The 16768-nt window shown below is 56.0% G+C and overlaps 1 protein-coding gene across 2 annotated transcripts; it reads left to right on the forward strand.

The window, feature by feature from the left end:
• The first annotated feature begins 107 nt into the window (after positions 1–107).
• CSRP1 (cysteine and glycine rich protein 1) lies at positions 108–15145 on the forward strand. 2 transcript variants are annotated; one of them, XM_086861927.1, is made up of 6 exons: positions 108–854; positions 7246–7358; positions 11490–11658; positions 12032–12158; positions 13824–13917; positions 14193–15145. In XM_086861927.1, exons 2-6 carry the CDS (start codon positions 7247–7249, stop codon positions 14267–14269), a joined length of 579 nt encoding a protein of 192 aa, XP_086718053.1. In that variant the 5' UTR covers positions 108–854; position 7246; the 3' UTR covers positions 14270–15145. The 2 variants fall into 2 exon arrangements, with proteins under 2 accessions (XP_086718053.1, XP_086718054.1); XM_086861928.1 differs by lacking the exon at positions 108–854 and adding an exon at positions 1028–1205.
• Positions 15146–16768: the final 1623 nt, after the last annotated feature.

Raw genomic sequence — 16768 nt, forward strand, 5'->3', positions numbered from 1 at the left:
CCTTGGACACTTGCAGGGATGGGGCAGCCACAGCTTCTCTGGGACCCTGTGCCAGGGCCTCAGCACCCATACTGTACAACAATTCTTGATGAAGTAATATAAACTCCTTTTTATCTGTGGAAAAGCTGCAGTAAGGACTCCCTAGATCCTTTTCCAGGTGAACAGCCCCAGCTCTCCCAGCCTGGCTCCAGAGCAGAGGGGCTCCAGCCCTCGGAGCAGCTCCGTGGCCTCCCCTGGACTCGCTCCAGCAGCTCCACGTCCTTCCTGTGCTGGAAGCCCAGGGCTGGAGGCAGCTCTGCAGGTGGGGTCTCACCTGAGTGGGGCACAGGGGCAGAATCCCCCCTGCCCTGCTGCCCATGCTGGGGGATCAGCCCAGCACACAGTGTGGGGTTCTGGGCTGCCAGAGCACATGGCCGGGGCACACTGAGCTTCTCATCCTCCAGCACCCCCAAGTCCTTCCCCAGGGCTGCTCTCCGTCCGTTCTCCAATCTTGCTACTTCTCTTCATTTAGAGGAAAACGTTCGGCAGAACAAAATACCGACCGAAACATCTGGGAGGTGGTCCCGCCGCCTTGGAAGCAGTCTGGGGCTTCTCGGGCCCCCGAGGGTCCTTCCCCTGGCGGGCCGGGGGTCCTGGGCAGCGCCGGGAGACTCCGGGCGCTGTGGAGGCCGTGCCGCCCCCCGCAGCCCCGTGACATCAGTGCCGCGCCCTGCCCGGCCGGCGACAAAAGCACCGAGCTGCCGCCGGCCCCAGCGCGGCTTCCGACAGCGGCAGCGGCACCGAGCCCCACAGCGAGCTCAGCGCCGGTACCGACCCCGGATTTGACACCGACACCGTCCCCGGCCCGGCCGCAGGTGGGTGCGGGGCGGAGGCGGCCGCCGGGTCCCGCTGAGCGCAGCGGAGCTGTCTCCCCTCCCGTGCCCGGGGCTGCCTCCGTTCCTCTCCCCATCCCTCTCTCCATCCCCCGAGGATCCCCAGCCCGGCCGCAGCGGGGAAGATGCGGGGCTGGAGCGGGGCACGGCCCCGCGGGGTGGGCACGGCGGCGGCCGAGCCCTGAGGGAGCGCCCGGGCCCGAGCAGCGCGCGCGCGGCGGGACGCGGAAGCCAAAACTTCTGCATCAGATCGACTGAAGTCAGATGAATCTTTGATCAGATCGATCTAAACTCATTTCCAGGGAGCCCGAGGCGGCTCAGCTGTGGGCTCAGGTTAGTTCCCAGGGGAAATCTGCACTGCTGTGCACCAGGCTGGGCACAGGGTCGAGCACAGCCCCAGGTGCCGCTTTCCAGCGCTCGGAGCCCTCAGCCCGTGGGACGGGGTTGAGGCACCAAGTCCCTGTATCAGCTCTGCTGTCTCTCCCTACGTGAGAAGGGGCCACTGCTAAAATAGTGTGAGGCTGGCTTTGGGTGCTGCTTCTCCTCGCTCTAGAGCTTGGGGAAGGGTGAGAGAAGCCGTGCAAAGAGCAACTGTGCTCATTCGATCTGTTCCTGCTGGAGCAGAGGAGTCTTAGGTCAGATCTCCTCAGGGTCTGCAGCTTCCTCCCGAGGGGCAGCTCCGATCTCTGCTCTCTGTGAGCAGGGACAGCACCCAGGGAAGGGCTGGAGCTGGGCCAGGGCAGGCTCAGGCTGGAGATCAGGGAAAGGTTCTTCCCTCTGAGGGTGCTGGCACTGCCCAGGCTCCCCAGGGAATGGGCACAGCCCCGAGGCTGCCAGAGCTCCAGGAGTGTTTGGACAAGGCTCTCAGGGGTGCACAGGGTGGGATTGTTGGGGTGTTTGTGAAGGGTGAAGGGCCAGGGGTTGGATGTGATCCTTGTGGATCAATTCCAGCTCAGGATGTTCTGTTATTCTGCTGGAGGTGAGGCTGGCAAGGTGCAGTGGGCTCTGGGGAGGATTCAGCCCTTCCCAAGGGCCTCAGTGCTGCTGCTGCACAGGCAGCTCTGGGCTGTGCTGCTCCAGTGGGTCATGAGCTCTGTGCCACACTCTGCTGGGATGCCCCTGGATCAGGGATTCTCCAGCTGGGATGGCAGTGCCTGAGCATGGCCTCAGGGCAGCTGAGCTCAGTTCCCTGCTCCTGCAAGGCAGCACCAAGTGGGGAGGATGCGACCAACTGGGTCATTTCAGGGCTTTGGGGAAGCTCAAGTGAGTTCAGTCCAGTGATGGATCTTGATCCCTGTAGGAGTCAGGAGCTTTTCTTAGCAACCCCTGAAAATGTTGCTGCTTTTTCTGGATCAAGTTGGGATTTTCATGGAAGCCCCTGCTTCCAAGGAGCCTTTGTAAGCCAAGCTTGGGAGCAATGCACGTACAGGCAGAGGCCCATGGCTGTGAGAACCATGTCTGGCCAGTGGCTCAGCACTGTGCTGGCCTCTCTCAGGATCCTTCTCTGCACAGCCAACCTCAGGCTGCCTTGGCAGAATCATTTGACTACTGGTGGAGTAAAGCCTGACTGCTCCTGGAGTCATAGAATAGATGAGCCACATCACTCTGGAGCTCAGAGCCTCCTGACTTCCTTCCCTCCTATGCCAGCAAAGCCCTCAAAGGTGTCTGATGTGATCCAGCTGCATCTCCTGAGGCAGTTCTGGGATTTCTCCCTGGTAATTCCCAGTGTTTTTCCATGTCTCTGAGCTCACCAGCCTCAGGTCCCCATTCTCTTACTCACTAATTCAACACTGTTGGGTCACACATGACCTTTACTTATCCTTGTGTACACTGTTGGTGGCCCAGAGTCTCCTCATGTCACTGCTTCTCCCTGCTCATGACACAGCAGGGGACAAGGGGACAGTTCTAGCTTGCTCCTCATAAGGCTATTCCCACCTGTGCCCAGGTGATGGGAAAGCTGCTCTGTTACAGTTCCTGTTTGCATGGGCAGAGTCCCCCATGGGTCTGATTGCAGGTCCTGGTGCTGAACCCCTGGTGCTGCATCCCAGGGCTTTCACAGGTGATGTTCTCTGGTGTATCCCTGGCAGCTGGTTCCTCTCTGCTCTGCCCACGTCTCATGTCTCTGGGTCCTTCTTGCTTCAAATTTCTGCCCATTTTATGGCCATGCTGGCTGCTCTCTAAACTGGAAAGTACTACTCAGACCCCAGGGCTTGGGGTCCTGCTGTTTGACTCTTCCCTTTGCCAGGGCATGAATTAATTCTTCCTGGACTGCTGTGAACATGTTTAGGAGTGAATTTTGTGCAACACTGATAGTGCTCTTCTGTCATCCACTTGTTTTAATGCTCTCATTGGGAAAAAAAAAGAACTTGTTATATGGGTCAGTGTGAGTCTGCTGTTCCTCAGTGATCTCCAAACACAAAATGATTGCTCTGCAGTTAATTACTGCAGAATTTTAGTAGGACACAGACACGGGAAGGTTTTCCAGCTATTGCTGGAAAGGTTGGATGGTTGAGCTGACGTCCTGGTGGCTGCAGGGATGTTCCTCAAAGTGTGACAGGGTAGGACCTTCCCTGATTGCTCCCATGGTCATGGAGCAGCATCCACACAGCCACAGGTGCTGCTCCAGCTCCATCTGCTCTCAGGAGGGTAGTGTGGAGGGTGTCAGCTTTAGGGGCAATGACAGGAACACACTGAGCTTTTAACCCACTCAAAAAAGAGGATGACTGTATTTCTGCTTCCTGATGGCCGCATCAGCTCTCTGTTTTCCCCTTACAGCCCTGTGTCTGTCCCAGAGCACCAGTACATACTGGTTCCATACTGGTTTGTGCCTGGTTGTTCAGTGTAGCTTACACTGCCTCCCAGACTGGTGCAACACAGCACCTCTGAAACGTACGTGAGTCTGAACCCAGTTTTCATAGACAGGTTTGGGTTGGAAGGGACCTCAAAGGTTACCCAGTGCCACCCCCTGCCATAGGCAGGGGCACCTTCCACTATCTCAGGTTGCTCCAAGCTTCATCCAAGCTGGTCTTTTCTGGAGAGCTGGACTGCTGCAACATCAGACTCTGGAACTGGGGTTAATCTCCAGCAAGTGTCAGCTTTGGGTGGTTCTGAACAAGCTTCCAGTGCAGCTGCTGCTAAGGGATGGGATCTTGGTTTTGGGGGCCTCTTCCCTAATCTGTAGTGGATGATGGAGTGGCTCCAGGGCCAGGCCCTGCTTGGCACTGAGAGTGGTGTTTGTAGGGCTCTGGATATGTTTGCTGGGAGCTGTGGAGCTGCAGGAGGAAGGAGAATAATCTTGTTTTTTTGGCAACCCTGGGTGTCTGTCCTGCTTGTCTATGCTCAGTGAGGTCATTGGCTGCAGGACTGTCCCCTCCTGTTCCTTATTTTGCATGGGGCCCAAAGTGACTTGGAGAAGAATGACTGTGGTCACCAAGTGTTGCAATTGGGCAAAATATGCAAAGTATTCTGAAAATAACGCTGAAAGGATTGCAAACACTGACATATCATAAAGTGGCTATTACTTGGGGAACTGGGAGTCTGGATTGCAGTTGTGAGGACTTTACTGGTCAGGTCCAGGTACCCAGAGCAGGGTTTTCCTATTCCTTTATTTTGCTGATGATGCCAGCCTATAGCACAGATTTGGTCTCTGCATGGCCTGCTGTGCCCACAGCATGTGAGGGGTGTGTTGTGGACTAACAGGGAATTCTCAGCAATTTAAATCTTATCTCAGGTTTCCCGTGCCCAGCTGTGAGCCCTCACATGGATCCCCAGGACAAACTAATTTCCATGGTCTCTCCACTCAGAAAATCCATGCTGGTGTGTGCCAGAAGGTTTTGCTGGGATGTGGCTTTGCTGGGGCTGTGTTTGTGCTTCATGGTGAGAACCAGGCTCAAATCACCTGGCATTATTTAAACTGAGTGGAGGCACGTGCAGCCTTCCCATGGTGGATTGAGGAAAATCAGCAGCAAAGGGGCTTGGACTCCTCTTGTAGCGAATATCAGGTGAGCATCACCCAGAAGCAGTTTTTGTCCTCCTTTAGGCTTCCAGGCAGTTCAAGGAAAGGTGTCCCCACTGCTAAGCTCTCAGTTTGGGCAGGGTAACCCTGATGTTCAGGACAAACAAAGCCTCTTCCTTCACTGCTGCTGCTCTGAGGAGAACAAAATGTGCTGTGGAGGCAGAGGGGAGCAGCTGGTCCCAGACTATGGGGTGCACTTGTGGATGCCCTGGCTCTGGAGCAGGGAGGGCTGGCAAGAGGCTGCCCCCAAAACTGGGGCTGGGAATCCCAGGGATGGGGTCTGCCAGCTGTTGGTGGTGGGAACAGGATGGGAGACCTAGAAAAATCGTAGCTAGTGATGTGTCATTCCTGATGTGGGATCTGACACAGGGGCTAAAGGGGATGGTGGGCTCCTATGCCATGTGGGACTCAGGGCTGGCAGGGGGTGGTGCTGGATGTTTCTGCCCTCCAAGGAAACTCCTGAACAACCAGGTCAAGCCCTCCTCCTGATCCAGGGGAAAAAACAGGCTCTGGAGAGAAACAGGCTGTGTCCTTTTAAGGCAATCCAAAGGCTGGGACTGGAAGAACCAGGCTGAAAAGGAGGGATTTGGCACGGTTGGGAAGCCCAACCTTCTGGGCCTTTGGAAAAGAGACTTCCCAGCTGCTGTGACCACACCCCAAACACAGCACCCCGGGAGCCAGCACAGCCTCTCCAGCCCCTGCTCCTGGCACCGTCCACTTCTCTGTCTGTCTGTCTGTCCTGCACTGAGACCCTTTAGGCATCTGGGAGCTGTGGCCAGGATAGAGTGGGGTCAGCAAGTCAGTTCTGACCCCTGCCCTGGTAACCAGGCAATTTCAGTTGCCCTTTTCCTGACAAAAAGAGATCTTGACTTCCCCATGACCTGGGAGGTGCAGGGATCTTGCTGTGCCTGTGAGCCCTTCATGATCCCCCATCTGTTTGATGTTTGTACAACCACTCACCTCCCCAGCTGGGAGAGCCCAGGGATGGGGCTTCAGCTGCAAGAGGTGACCCAGGACCTGCAGCAAGAAGTGGGGCTCCAAGGCTTCTGGTGTGCCCTGGCAGACCCAGGTCCTTTCCTCATTTCCACACAGCTCAGGGGGGTGATGAGATCCTACACACATGGTGGGCTGGCAAATCGTGTACTCTGAAAATGAGGTTTGGTTTTGGGGACACTGTCCTGCTGCTTTAGCTGTTCAGGGGTCAGGAAGCACATGGTGACTTCTGTGGCCTGTCCCCAGATGGGAGCAGGATGGGGAATTACAGAGGTGTTGATGGAAAGAGGCCCCTGGAGACCTCTCAAGCTGCAGCTTGTGCCTATTGACCTTGCTTGTATCATTGGGCCCTTCCAAAGAGTGTTTTATTGTCTTTGTAGCAGCCCCAGGTTGCTGTTTGATCCTCCTTAGCTTCCTCTTGGCCACTCTCAATCAGCCTGGTTCCCTCAGCATCTCCTTGCAGGACTTTGTTGTGTGAATGTCTTGAGGTTTATGTTGACCTGGTCTTCACAAGTGTCAAGGCCCCTCTGGGCTGAAGCTCTGCTGCTTGTGTAAGCAAGTCACAGTATTTTGGGGATATCTGCAAATCTAGGGGTCTCTTGATGGTGTCTCATCAGACACAGTTCAGGAAAGAGAAGAGAAATAGAAGCATCTATAGCCTGCTGAGGAGCTGGATGGTGGCTTAGGGTGGAGCTCAGGTCTTTGCCCTGCACTGTCTTCTTGATTTCAGATTCTCCAGGCTCTGTGACTCTGCCTGCAGTCCTGGAGGAGACTGAGATGCTGGAGTGCAGGGAGTGCCTGGGAGGGGTTGGCCAGGCAAGGCAGGAGAGCTGTTGGTGCTGTGGGACCAGAGCCTGGGGTTTGGTGGTGTCAGGGCCCTCAGGGCAGCCCTGACTGTCCCCTGCCCTGCAGTGGCTGAGATGGAAGAGTTGGTCAGGGGGGAGAAGCTGGAACTGTGTCCAGGGGTGTGGCAGCTGTCACTCCAGCACCAAGGCTCAGTCACAGTGAGCAGGCCATGGCATGGGCTGACAGGAGGGCTGTGACCTCAGGAGGTGCCTGGGTCACTCTGTGAGCACCGTCTCCCAGCATTGTGCTGCTTCCTCCCTTTTTCTGGCACTGACACGAGCTGAGAGGTCTCAGCTCCAGGACAGGGATTTCTGCTGCTCCTGGCAGACAGGACCAGGGGTCCCTGGCAGTCAGCTGGCACTGCTGGGTCCCTGAGTTCTGATTCTGCTCATTGCCAGCCCTGCAGTCTGTGCACCCTGCAAACACTGTGGGTGCTCTCTGAACATGTGGGAAAGCTCCTGAGGCTCACAGAGTGACAGCCCCACAGAGCCCTGTTCCTGACTGTGCTTTCCTGTGCAGGATGCCAAACTGGGGAGGAGGAAAGAAGTGTGGGGTGTGCCAGAAGGCCGTGTACTTCGCTGAGGAGGTGCAGTGTGAAGGCAACAGCTTCCACAAGTCCTGCTTCTTGTGCAGTGAGTACCACCTCTTCCCCTGACCCCCTCTCTGCTTCCTGGGCTCCTCAGGATCTCTCCAATCCCCCCAGCATGGCAGGTACACGGATCATCCCAGGACACATGGGTTGTCCAGCTGTCAAGGCTGACCTCAGCCAGCAGCCACACAAAGACTTAGTCTATTCCTACTCCAGGGAAAGGCCAGGCTGGCTCCTCTGCTCTGTGTCCAGGTGTTAAGGACTGGAGCATGAGACAGGAGCAGTGGTGGCAGGAGGGGCACATCCCATGCAATGCCCAGAGGTGGGGCTGGCTTTAACCTTCTCAGTGCCTTTGCCACACTAAAACGTCCTTGAGCCTGGGGAACTGGCATGGAATCTCCTCACGTCTGAGGGGATGATGGGAAGGAGATGTGGTCCCCTCCTGGCCCCTGTGCTGATGGAAATCCTCCTGAGATGTGCCGAAGCATCACCCCCAGCCCGTCTGCAGATCCACTGTTGCTAAGGGTTTCTCTGGTGTATGCTTAGACACAAGTGTCACCTCCGGGGAGGGGCAGCAGAACAGGATCTGGCTGCAAGTGATCCAGTGCTGAGCTCCCTTCCTCTGCCCCCTCTGCAGGATCCTACAAATACTGCTGGTGTCCTGCTGCAAGTCCCCAGACACTCTTCCCTGCCTTTGGGGATCCCAAGCTGGTGGTGTTGCAGTGCTGAGAGCAGCTTCTTCAACCTGGGGCATCCAGAGGGGCTGCAGTACGTTTGAATCAAAAGATAAGCAGTGTCCCCAGCCTGTGTGGTACTTTATTACTGTCCTCTGTCCCTGGAGACCGTGATGTATTAAAACCCATGATTCTCCTGTGCCTGCAGGAGATGGGGCTTGGAGAAAGCTGGTCTAGTGGAAGGGTAGGACAAGATGAGTTTTAAGGTTCCTTCCCACCCAAACCTCTCTGGAATTCTGTGGACAGGAGCACACACATTGCCTGTGTCTGCTGATGGCTCCGTGAGATGTTACATCTGCCACAGAGTAGCAGAAGTGCATCTCCAGGGTGGCCTTGCAGCAGGGCCCCACTGTGGTTTAGTGTTTCCTCAGCTGATCCCAGTGTCCTGGTCCCAGTCTCACCATCCCATCGCAGCAGGGAGCACAGCTGGGACCTTTTCCAGAGGGGCAGCAGGCAGAGTGGAATCTGAAAACAGGCACTTTCTGGAACTGAAACTCCAGTGACCCTGACGTGCTCCTGTGTCCACCTAGCCTGGCTGCTGGATACTTCTTGTCCAGCCTGCCTGGGACACAGCACGTACAGCTGGATCCAGATGAGGGAAAGGAAGGCTGTGTTTGTGCTCTCTGCAGAGTGGAGGGTGGCCAGCATGGCTGGGAGCTCCCATTTGTGTGAGTTTCCAGGCTGCAAACTTGCTTTGGCTGGTAGGGCTCAGCAGGGAAGTTTTGAGGCTTTTCCTGGGCAGGACAAGGGTGACAGGCCGGGTTAGTATGGCAGCTGCTCTGCAGAAGGAAACCCTGGCTGTTCTGTGGCCTCAGATAAGGAGGGTGGGGTATGTTGCCCTCACCTCTTGTGCACACAGCTGGTTTGCCAGGGAAAACTGCTGCCATGGGATGCTGGCACCCAGAGAGAAGGGCAGGCCTCCAGGAACCACAAAATGAGGCTAAAGGCATTGCTTCCACGTGGGAATGCACGGCCAGAGCGGGGAAGAAGGTCCCCTGTGTGTGTTCATGGAAGCAAGTGCCCACAGAGTGGTCCTGGGCTCAGGGCTGCTGTTCCTGTGCTTTGCAGGCATTTGTTCTGCCACTCCAATGTGCCCAGCAGCTCTGTCCTGGCTGGAGCTCCCCAGTTCAGGCTGTGGCTCGTGTGCCAGCCCACTCTGCTGCCCACTGTTCCCAGTCCGTGCCATGGGCTGTGGGTGGTGCTCCTGAGCTCCTGCATTCCCAGCCTGTTCCCTAGTGCTGCATTTGGGGCCCATCAAGGAACTTGAAACCATTATCTTTAGGGGATAATAACAAACACTTCAACCAGATCTGCCAAAAACATCATCTAAAAGGAGCCAAGCCTACCACAGTGCATTAGAGCTCAGGGAGCAACTTGGTGATTGACTCCTGGCCATGATCCAGCTGCCTGGGTAGTGCAGCAGAAGTGAGCTGGAATGAGCCCCTTGGCCTTGGAAAGCAGAGGCAGCTCTTGTCTGTAATTTTCTGTGGAGCAGCTCAGCTGCTCTTAGAAAAACAAAGGGTCCTTAACTCCACGAGTGCAGTGCACTGGAATTTCTGCAATGCACAAATGCGGGGGCTGGGTAAAAAAATTTCTGTTGCCTCTCAAAGCTCTGTGAGTACAGATGAGGGACTGTGAAAGCTTGGGCTGGAACTCCAAATCCATCCAGATGGCACTGAGAGCATTCACTGCTACCCAGGGACAAAGCTCACTGATAAAGGCCTTTGAAATTCCAGTGAAAGTAGCCATATTCCTTCCTGATGCTCTGCCTGAGCAGTGTCACTCCAGGGCAATGCAGAGACCCCAGCAGCAATCCAGGAGCTTGGCAGCTTTGGAACCAGTTACCACTCTGGTCTCTCCCAGCTGGGATCTGTTCTCCATCCCCAGCTCCTGCTATGGTGGGAGGTGTAGCTGGGACAGGATTCTGCCAGAGCCTCCTTAGATGGCAGGAGATGCTTCCCTTTCCTCCTCCTTGTCCCAGCAGAGGCACACGAGGTTCTCCTGGCTGTATTTAGTCATGGAAGGGCAGCCTTCTGCTCCAAGGGGAGAACTCTGCTCTGTTTGCATTCCTGTGATATTGGGAAAGGCCAAGAAACTGCTCTGCTGGCCAAGAAGCTGCTGGAAACCTCAACATTAAAGGCGTGGAAAGCAAAACAGGGGAAGCTGCGTGGCAGCTGCAGCCGGATCTGTTTGGGGCTGGCTGCCAGCACTGCAGACTCTGCCCTGGGAGCTGGGATCCTGCACGGGGCACCTGAACACAGGACATCACCTGGACTTTGGGTGCTGGTGGCCTCCTGCTGGCTGGACAGAGTGTGTCAGGAAGGGACATGGCAGCTGTGAGCAGAGCTGGGACAGGAGCTGGTACTTCCAGGACCTTAAGGGGTTTATAAAAGAGAGGTAGAGTTACTTTTTGCACATGCAGACAATGACAGGGCAAGGGGAGATGTTTTTAAACTGAAAGAGGAGCAATCTAGATTAGATATAAGGGAGAAAGTTAGATTAGATATAAGGAAGTAATTTTTTACTCAGAGGCTGGTGGGGCATTGCTCTCCAGAGAAGCTGTGGCTGCTCCATCCTTGGAAGTGTTCAAGACCAGGTTGGACAGGGCTTGGAGTAACCTGGGATTAGTGGAAAGTGTCCATGGCAGAGAGCTGGAATCAGATAATTTGAATTGAAGGTGCCTTCCAACCCAAACCAGTCTGTGATTCTATAGAAACCTAAAAATCAGGGGAAGGCCTGAGCCCAGCACCAAGCTCAAGCTCTAGGTGGGCTCAGCAGGGTCCCTGAGCCTGGCTGCCATCTTCTCCTGTTCCATCTTACATCCCACTTTGACCCCCAGGGCTCAAACACCCAGCTGAGTTAGTGTTCCTCACTTGAGACCCCCCCATGCACCCCCAGACTGGGGCAGGACCAGGGCTGAGGGGACACGTGAGCCTTTTGAGCTCTGGAGAGGTGACTGTGCCCTCTGCAGTGCCTCAAGTGTGGTGATGGGCTGCTCTTGGATGGCTCTTGGTCCACCCAAACACCAGGAAAAGCTCCTTTGCTCACATTTCTTTGCCCTGAGTGCTTCCTGCTGTGGATTTGCGGGGCCAGGGCATCCATCCCCAGGCTTGAGAATCCTGCAGTGATGATTAGGGAGAATTCACGCCCATAGTTTAAGTGCAGCTGCAGGAGAGCAGCACCCAGGGGGTTAAGAGAGCTTTCCTTCCCTTGGTATCACTGTTGGCTTTGGTGGTTGCTTCCTTTTAAAGCCAGACACTGCTCTTGTTGTGATCCTTATCTGCCCTGGTTTGCATGTGCTCCCTGCAGCTGGATCCTGGCGAGGATTTCCCTGCTCCTTGAAAGCTGAGCTGTGCTGTCCCTGTGAGGGCTTGTTTTCCTCAGCTAATTAGTGAGTTCTGGCAGAGCAGGCTGATACCACACCCTCCCCTCTGTTCTAGTGGTCTGTAAGAAGAATTTGGACAGCACCACCGTGGCCGTGCATGGTGAGGAGATCTACTGCAAGTCCTGCTATGGGAAGAAGTACGGCCCCAAGGGCTACGGCTACGGGCAAGGAGCAGGGACCCTGAGCACTGACAAGGGCGAGTCCCTGGGAATCAAATATGAAGAGTGAGTTTGAGCCTTGTTTTGGAGCCACAGCGGGGCTGTGGGCACCTTCTCCCCACACCTGCCCTGTGGTGCGTGGCTGTGCAGCCTGTGCTGAGCTCCCAGCAGTGTCTGTGGGCTGCCTGGCCCCTCTGTCCCACCAGGGAATCCCACTGAGCCCTGTTTGGTGGCTGGGATGGGATGGGATGGGACATGTCCCCATTGCCTGAGCACGCTGCCCGCCCCTTCACAGCACACAGCCCTCAGGCTGAACTTTCCATGGGGCTCGACACATTGTTCCTGAAGCTCCCTTATAAACTGGGCTGGGATTTGGGATCCCGTAGTTCTTCCCTGCTCCATCTTGCATCCCTGATCATGAGCTGCCTGCCACCCACAGGAGCCATCCCCACCGACCCCCCAACCCCAATGCAGCCAGGATGGCCCAGATGGTGGGAGGAGCTGACGGGTGTCCCCGCTGTGGCCAGGCCGTGTACGCGGCCGAGAAGGTCATTGGAGCTGGCAAGGTAAGAGGGGATGGTGGGCACGGGGTGCTGCATGGCAGGGCCACTGTCAGAGAGGATCTGGACCTGCCCTCAGCCAGGCCAGGGCTTGGGTCCAATGGCCACGTTCACCTGGCACCGAAAGGAGATCTTGGCTTGTCTGGAAACCAGGCTGTCCAGGCTGCAGCGCTCTCACAGACTTGTAGATGGGGGAGAAATACATTTTATATTAAATATTTACAGCCCTGCTCAGCAGAGGCCACAGTGGACATCCTGCTGTGGATGTGCTGAGAGGGTGAGCAGTGATGTGTGCCATGGCCAGTGTCACTGTTAAAGTGCATCCTTCTCCCCTCTGTGCCACAGGCTGGGCAGGGTGTTGGAGCTGTGGTGAATGTTCTGGGGCTGTTCTGGTGCTGGCTTGCTCAGCTCAGGGTTTGAAGGTCACTGTCACAGTCCTGGTGACCCTGTGCCAAGGTCATCCCTTCACCAGGGTTCTTTGCACTCTGAGCTGTGACCTGGTCCTGGCCCAGCTCCTCTGTAAGGCCTGGGGACCCCTCCTGCCCTGCCAGCCCTGGGACCCCAGGTGAGGTCCCTGCCTGGAGCTACCCTACCCACGAGGTCAGGCACATGCAGAGCTTGTCAGGAACACCAGGCCAGGCTGCTTGGCTTTGTGCCATGGGGACAGGGTGGCCATGCTGGGACAGCCTCACCAGTGACCAGGTGTCACTCCCTGACCTGGCTGGGCTCTGTCCTCTCAGGGCTTTGTGCTTGTTCTGCATCCCCAGAACAAGGAAAGGGATCAACAGAAAGGGCCCCTCAGCATCCTCACCCCCCAGCTGGCTTCTGATGAACACGCTGAGGATCAGCCCAGGGTCAGAAGCTGAATTTATCCTTAAAACCATGATCTGGGCTTCCTGGTCGGCTTCTGGCCCCAGTGTTTAAAGGGAACCAAAGTTGATGAAGCAATTACATTAAAGTAGACCCAGAGAGGATTCCAGAGCATGTATTTCATGTGCTAATGTTTGCTGGATGACTCCATCCAATACCTCCTCCTCCAGCCCCCAAATTTCACATTTTCTTCCTAAAAAGGTTTCATGTTTCCCAAGTGTTTGTTTAAATTCCTCGGTGAGCAGCTCAGGCTACTTAAGGTCTGCCTGAACACTGTGAGCTCATTTATCTCCAGGGGACTGCTGGAACCATGGGGGGTTATTTTTAAACACTGTCTGGTTTTGGCATTTTTCCTCTCTGTTTGCTGCCTTCCTTGGAGCTGTGTTTGTGTGGGGCAGTTGTCCCATCCCTGCTGCCACCCCAGCCCAATATCCAGCAGCCCTGGGTCTCAGCTGGACAATGTGGGGGATTTATCTTGCTGGTTAAGTGAGGACAGTCCCCAAAGAGGAGGGGGATTGCTCCTTACAAATTATTGTAGAAATTACTACACAAATGACTTCTAAGAGTTGTGGGCAAAAGGTCTCCAGAACCAGACCAGCACAGGAGCAGTGACCACACCTGGTGTTTCCTCTCTGTATTTTCCCAGTGGGGCTGGGAGTGCTTTCCAGGGAAAAGCTTTCATTCCATTCAGAGCTCTTGGTTGGCTCCTTTGGATCAGAAACAGAACAGGGAGCCTGGTTGGTAGCAGAGCCTGGCTGCCCTGTCCCTGGGGTCTGACCGGGCTCTGCTCCTGTCCCGCAGTCCTGGCACAAGTCCTGCTTCCGCTGTGCCAAGTGTGGCAAAAGCCTGGAGTCCACCACGCTGGCAGACAAAGATGGGGAGATCTACTGCAAAGGTGAGCCCCACCTTCCCTGCTGGCTTGTCCTGGGCTCTGAGGGGTGGGGGTGAAGACCCCTGTGCAGGGTAGAGGTTGGGGAAGGGGTGGCCCAGCTGCTGTTTTTGGGGACTGACTGTGCCAGCCACAAAGCTGGAGAATTTCCTGCTGAGCCAGGGCCTCCCTGTTTGCCCAGCAAATCTGGCAAACCTTGCCCTGTCCAGGCAGGGCATGCCCCCTGGGGAGGACCTGCTCCTGTGCCAGCCTCACCTGTGTCTCCCTTCCATCCTCTGCAGGTTGTTACGCCAAGAACTTCGGTCCCAAGGGCTTTGGCTTTGGGCAGGGCGCCGGGGCACTGATCCACTCACAGTGAGCTCCAGGGCCGTGCCCTGCGCTCGCCCGGGGCTCATCCCACGCCGCCCGCCCGCCCCACGCCGCAGTGAGTGCCCCAGTGTCACCCCTAGCCACCGCTGCTTCACAGCACCAGCCCCTCCTGCCCTGCCCCGGCGCTCCCCGGAGCCAGGGGGGTCCCAGCATCGTCCCTGTGGGGTTCTGCTGGGGCAGGGGGCAAAGAGAGGCCGCTCCCTCCCACTGCAGCGAGGCCCCCGTGGCCAAGTCCTGCTCCGCGTTGCCTGTCCCGCCGGCCGTGAGCTCAGCCGTGACACCGAGCAAGCAATAAAACATCAGAGACATCAAAGCTCAGCCAGGCCTGGCCCCAGCACTTACTCCTGTCTGGGGCTGAGGATGGCACAGGTGCACAGAGCTGGGGAGGAGTTTGCAGTCCTGGCTTGTAATTAAAGCCCAATGGCAGGGATGTGTTGGTGCGGTTTGACACGGCCCAGCTGTGGCCAGCTGAGTTCTGCAGCTCGGCTGGGATGGGCTCCCCCTCTGCTCCCACCAAGAATCAGCATGGAATAGTTTGGATTGGAGGAGACCTTAAAGCTCATCTTGTTCCACCTTCCACTAGCCCAGGTTGCTCCAAGCCCTGTCGTTGAACACTTCCGGGGATGGGGATAACTATTCCAAGAGCAGATGGTGCTGGGAGGCCAGGGACAGCCCTTCTGGGGTGTGTTGGTAACACCACATGCGTGCTCACCCTCTCAAAACCCCTATCAGTGCTTTTAGGTGGCACCTCTCCAAGCAGGCTGCCCAGCAGTGCCAAGTAATTAACAGCTTTTCACCTACTCCCTGCTTTTTTAGCAGCTTGTGGATCATTAAACCTCCAGTTTGGCAGCTGCCCAGGTTTAAATTGGTTTTCATCTAAACTCTTCACTCCCTTTCTGTGATTCTCCTGTTGGACCGGTGGGACAGACTCAGATCAGCCCCACTGCAGCTCAGAGTTAGGGACTCCACAGGGAATTGAGTTCTGGGGTTTCTAAAGTTACAAACATTGTGGTTGAGAAAATGAGATGGGGAGTGTTCTGAGAAGCACAGCAGAGGCAGAAATCCCGTTTTGGGGCAGGACTTGGGCTCGTTTATCAACTTAAGTGCTTTCTCCAGTTCATCACACCCTCAGTTTTACATGGTGTTTTTGAAGTGGGGATGGGGAGTTAAGTCTTTACCATCTCCAAAAATTCACCCCTTTAGACTGTAGCAGGATTCACACAGCTCTGGGCTGTGTGGTGGCTGGGATGAGGGGTCTGGTGGCACTTGGTGTGGGGGGCAGACAGCCCAGGCTCCGCTAGGGTTGGGAGCTGCAGCACAGAGGGTTCAGATACCACCCTGCTGTGGAGACCCAAACCTGCCTCCCTTGGCAGAGGCCCAGCTTCTCCCCCACAGAGATGTGTGGTGGGGGTTCTGGAAGCTGCTGCAGGGATGGGGGGTCCGGAAGCTGCTGCAGAGGTGTGAGGTGGGGCTTCTGCAGGGATGGAGGGCTCAGGAAGCCCCTGCCTTCTCTGTGAGTGTGCAGGGGATGCTGTGCTGCTCCTGTGACATCTCAGCTGGATGTGTTCTAGGTGGGATCATGCCCAGGTAGTACTGGGTGGTCAATAAAGCTACAATGAGTCTTTATTTAGCCGCTTTCTGCAGCTGTAGAGATTCTGTCAGAGAGGGGAGGAGCAGGAGCCATTCTGCTCCGGAGCCAGACTGGGAAAGGTGGGGATGTCACTTGGAGAAAGCTCCAGGGACACCTCAGAGCCCCTTCCAAGGCATAAAGGGGCTCCAGGAGAGCTGGAGAAGAGCTTTGGACAAGGGCCTGGAGGGACAGGACAAGGGGGAATGGCTCCAAACTGCCAGAGGGCAGGGATAGATGGGATATTGGGAAGGAATTCTTCCCTGTGGGGGTGCTCAGGCCCTGGCACAGGTGCCCAGAGAAGCTGTGGCTGCCCCTGAATCCCTGGAAGTGTCCAAGGCCAGGTTGGGTAGGGCTTGGAGCAGTCTGAGCTGGTGGAAGATGTCCTTGCCCGTGGCAGGGGGTGGAACAGGATTGTAAACCTTTCAACCCAAAGCAGTGTGTAGTTCTATGAAGTACTGACATTTCACATGTGATAGACACCAGAGAGGCCAATTCTGCTGGAGGCATAGTCAAAGCCAGGAGAAAATGCTGGATTTGGGTTTCAGAGGGCCACAGAAAGATGTTGGTTAGAAGGGACCAGGGTCAGGTTGATCAGAGCATTTGGTGTCCACTCAGGTACAGGAGCTCTCTAAGGATGGAGGTCCCAGCACTGTGGGTCCTGTCACAGCATTGTGCCACACAACTCTTGAAAGGGTCGTTTCATCACTGAAAGGGTGATCAGGCCCTGGCACAGCTGCCCAGGGCAGTAGTGGAGTCACCACCCCTGGGGTGTTGAGAAGACCTGTGGATGTGGCACGTGGCGAAATGGGTTAGTGGTGAACAGTGCTGGGGGAGTGTCTGGAACTGATGATCCTGGCA

Source organism: Cyanistes caeruleus, chromosome 24 (assembly GCF_971803275.1).
Source record: "Cyanistes caeruleus chromosome 24, bCyaCae1.hap1.1, whole genome shotgun sequence".
In the NCBI taxonomy this organism is placed as follows: domain Eukaryota; kingdom Metazoa; phylum Chordata; class Aves; order Passeriformes; family Paridae; genus Cyanistes; species Cyanistes caeruleus.

Bases quoted from the DNA above. Each gene is read 5' to 3' on its own strand.
- CSRP1 (XM_086861927.1), top strand. From the start codon at position 7,247: ATGCCAAACTGGGGAGGAGGAAAGAAGTGTGGGGTGTGCCAGAAGGCC. The intron at 11,659-12,031 runs GTGAGTTTGAGC...TGCCACCCACAG, and splicing joins CTGGGAATCAAATATGAAGA to GAGCCATCCCCACCGACCCC. The intron at 12,159-13,823 runs GTAAGAGGGGAT...CCTGTCCCGCAG, and splicing joins AGGTCATTGGAGCTGGCAAG to TCCTGGCACAAGTCCTGCTT.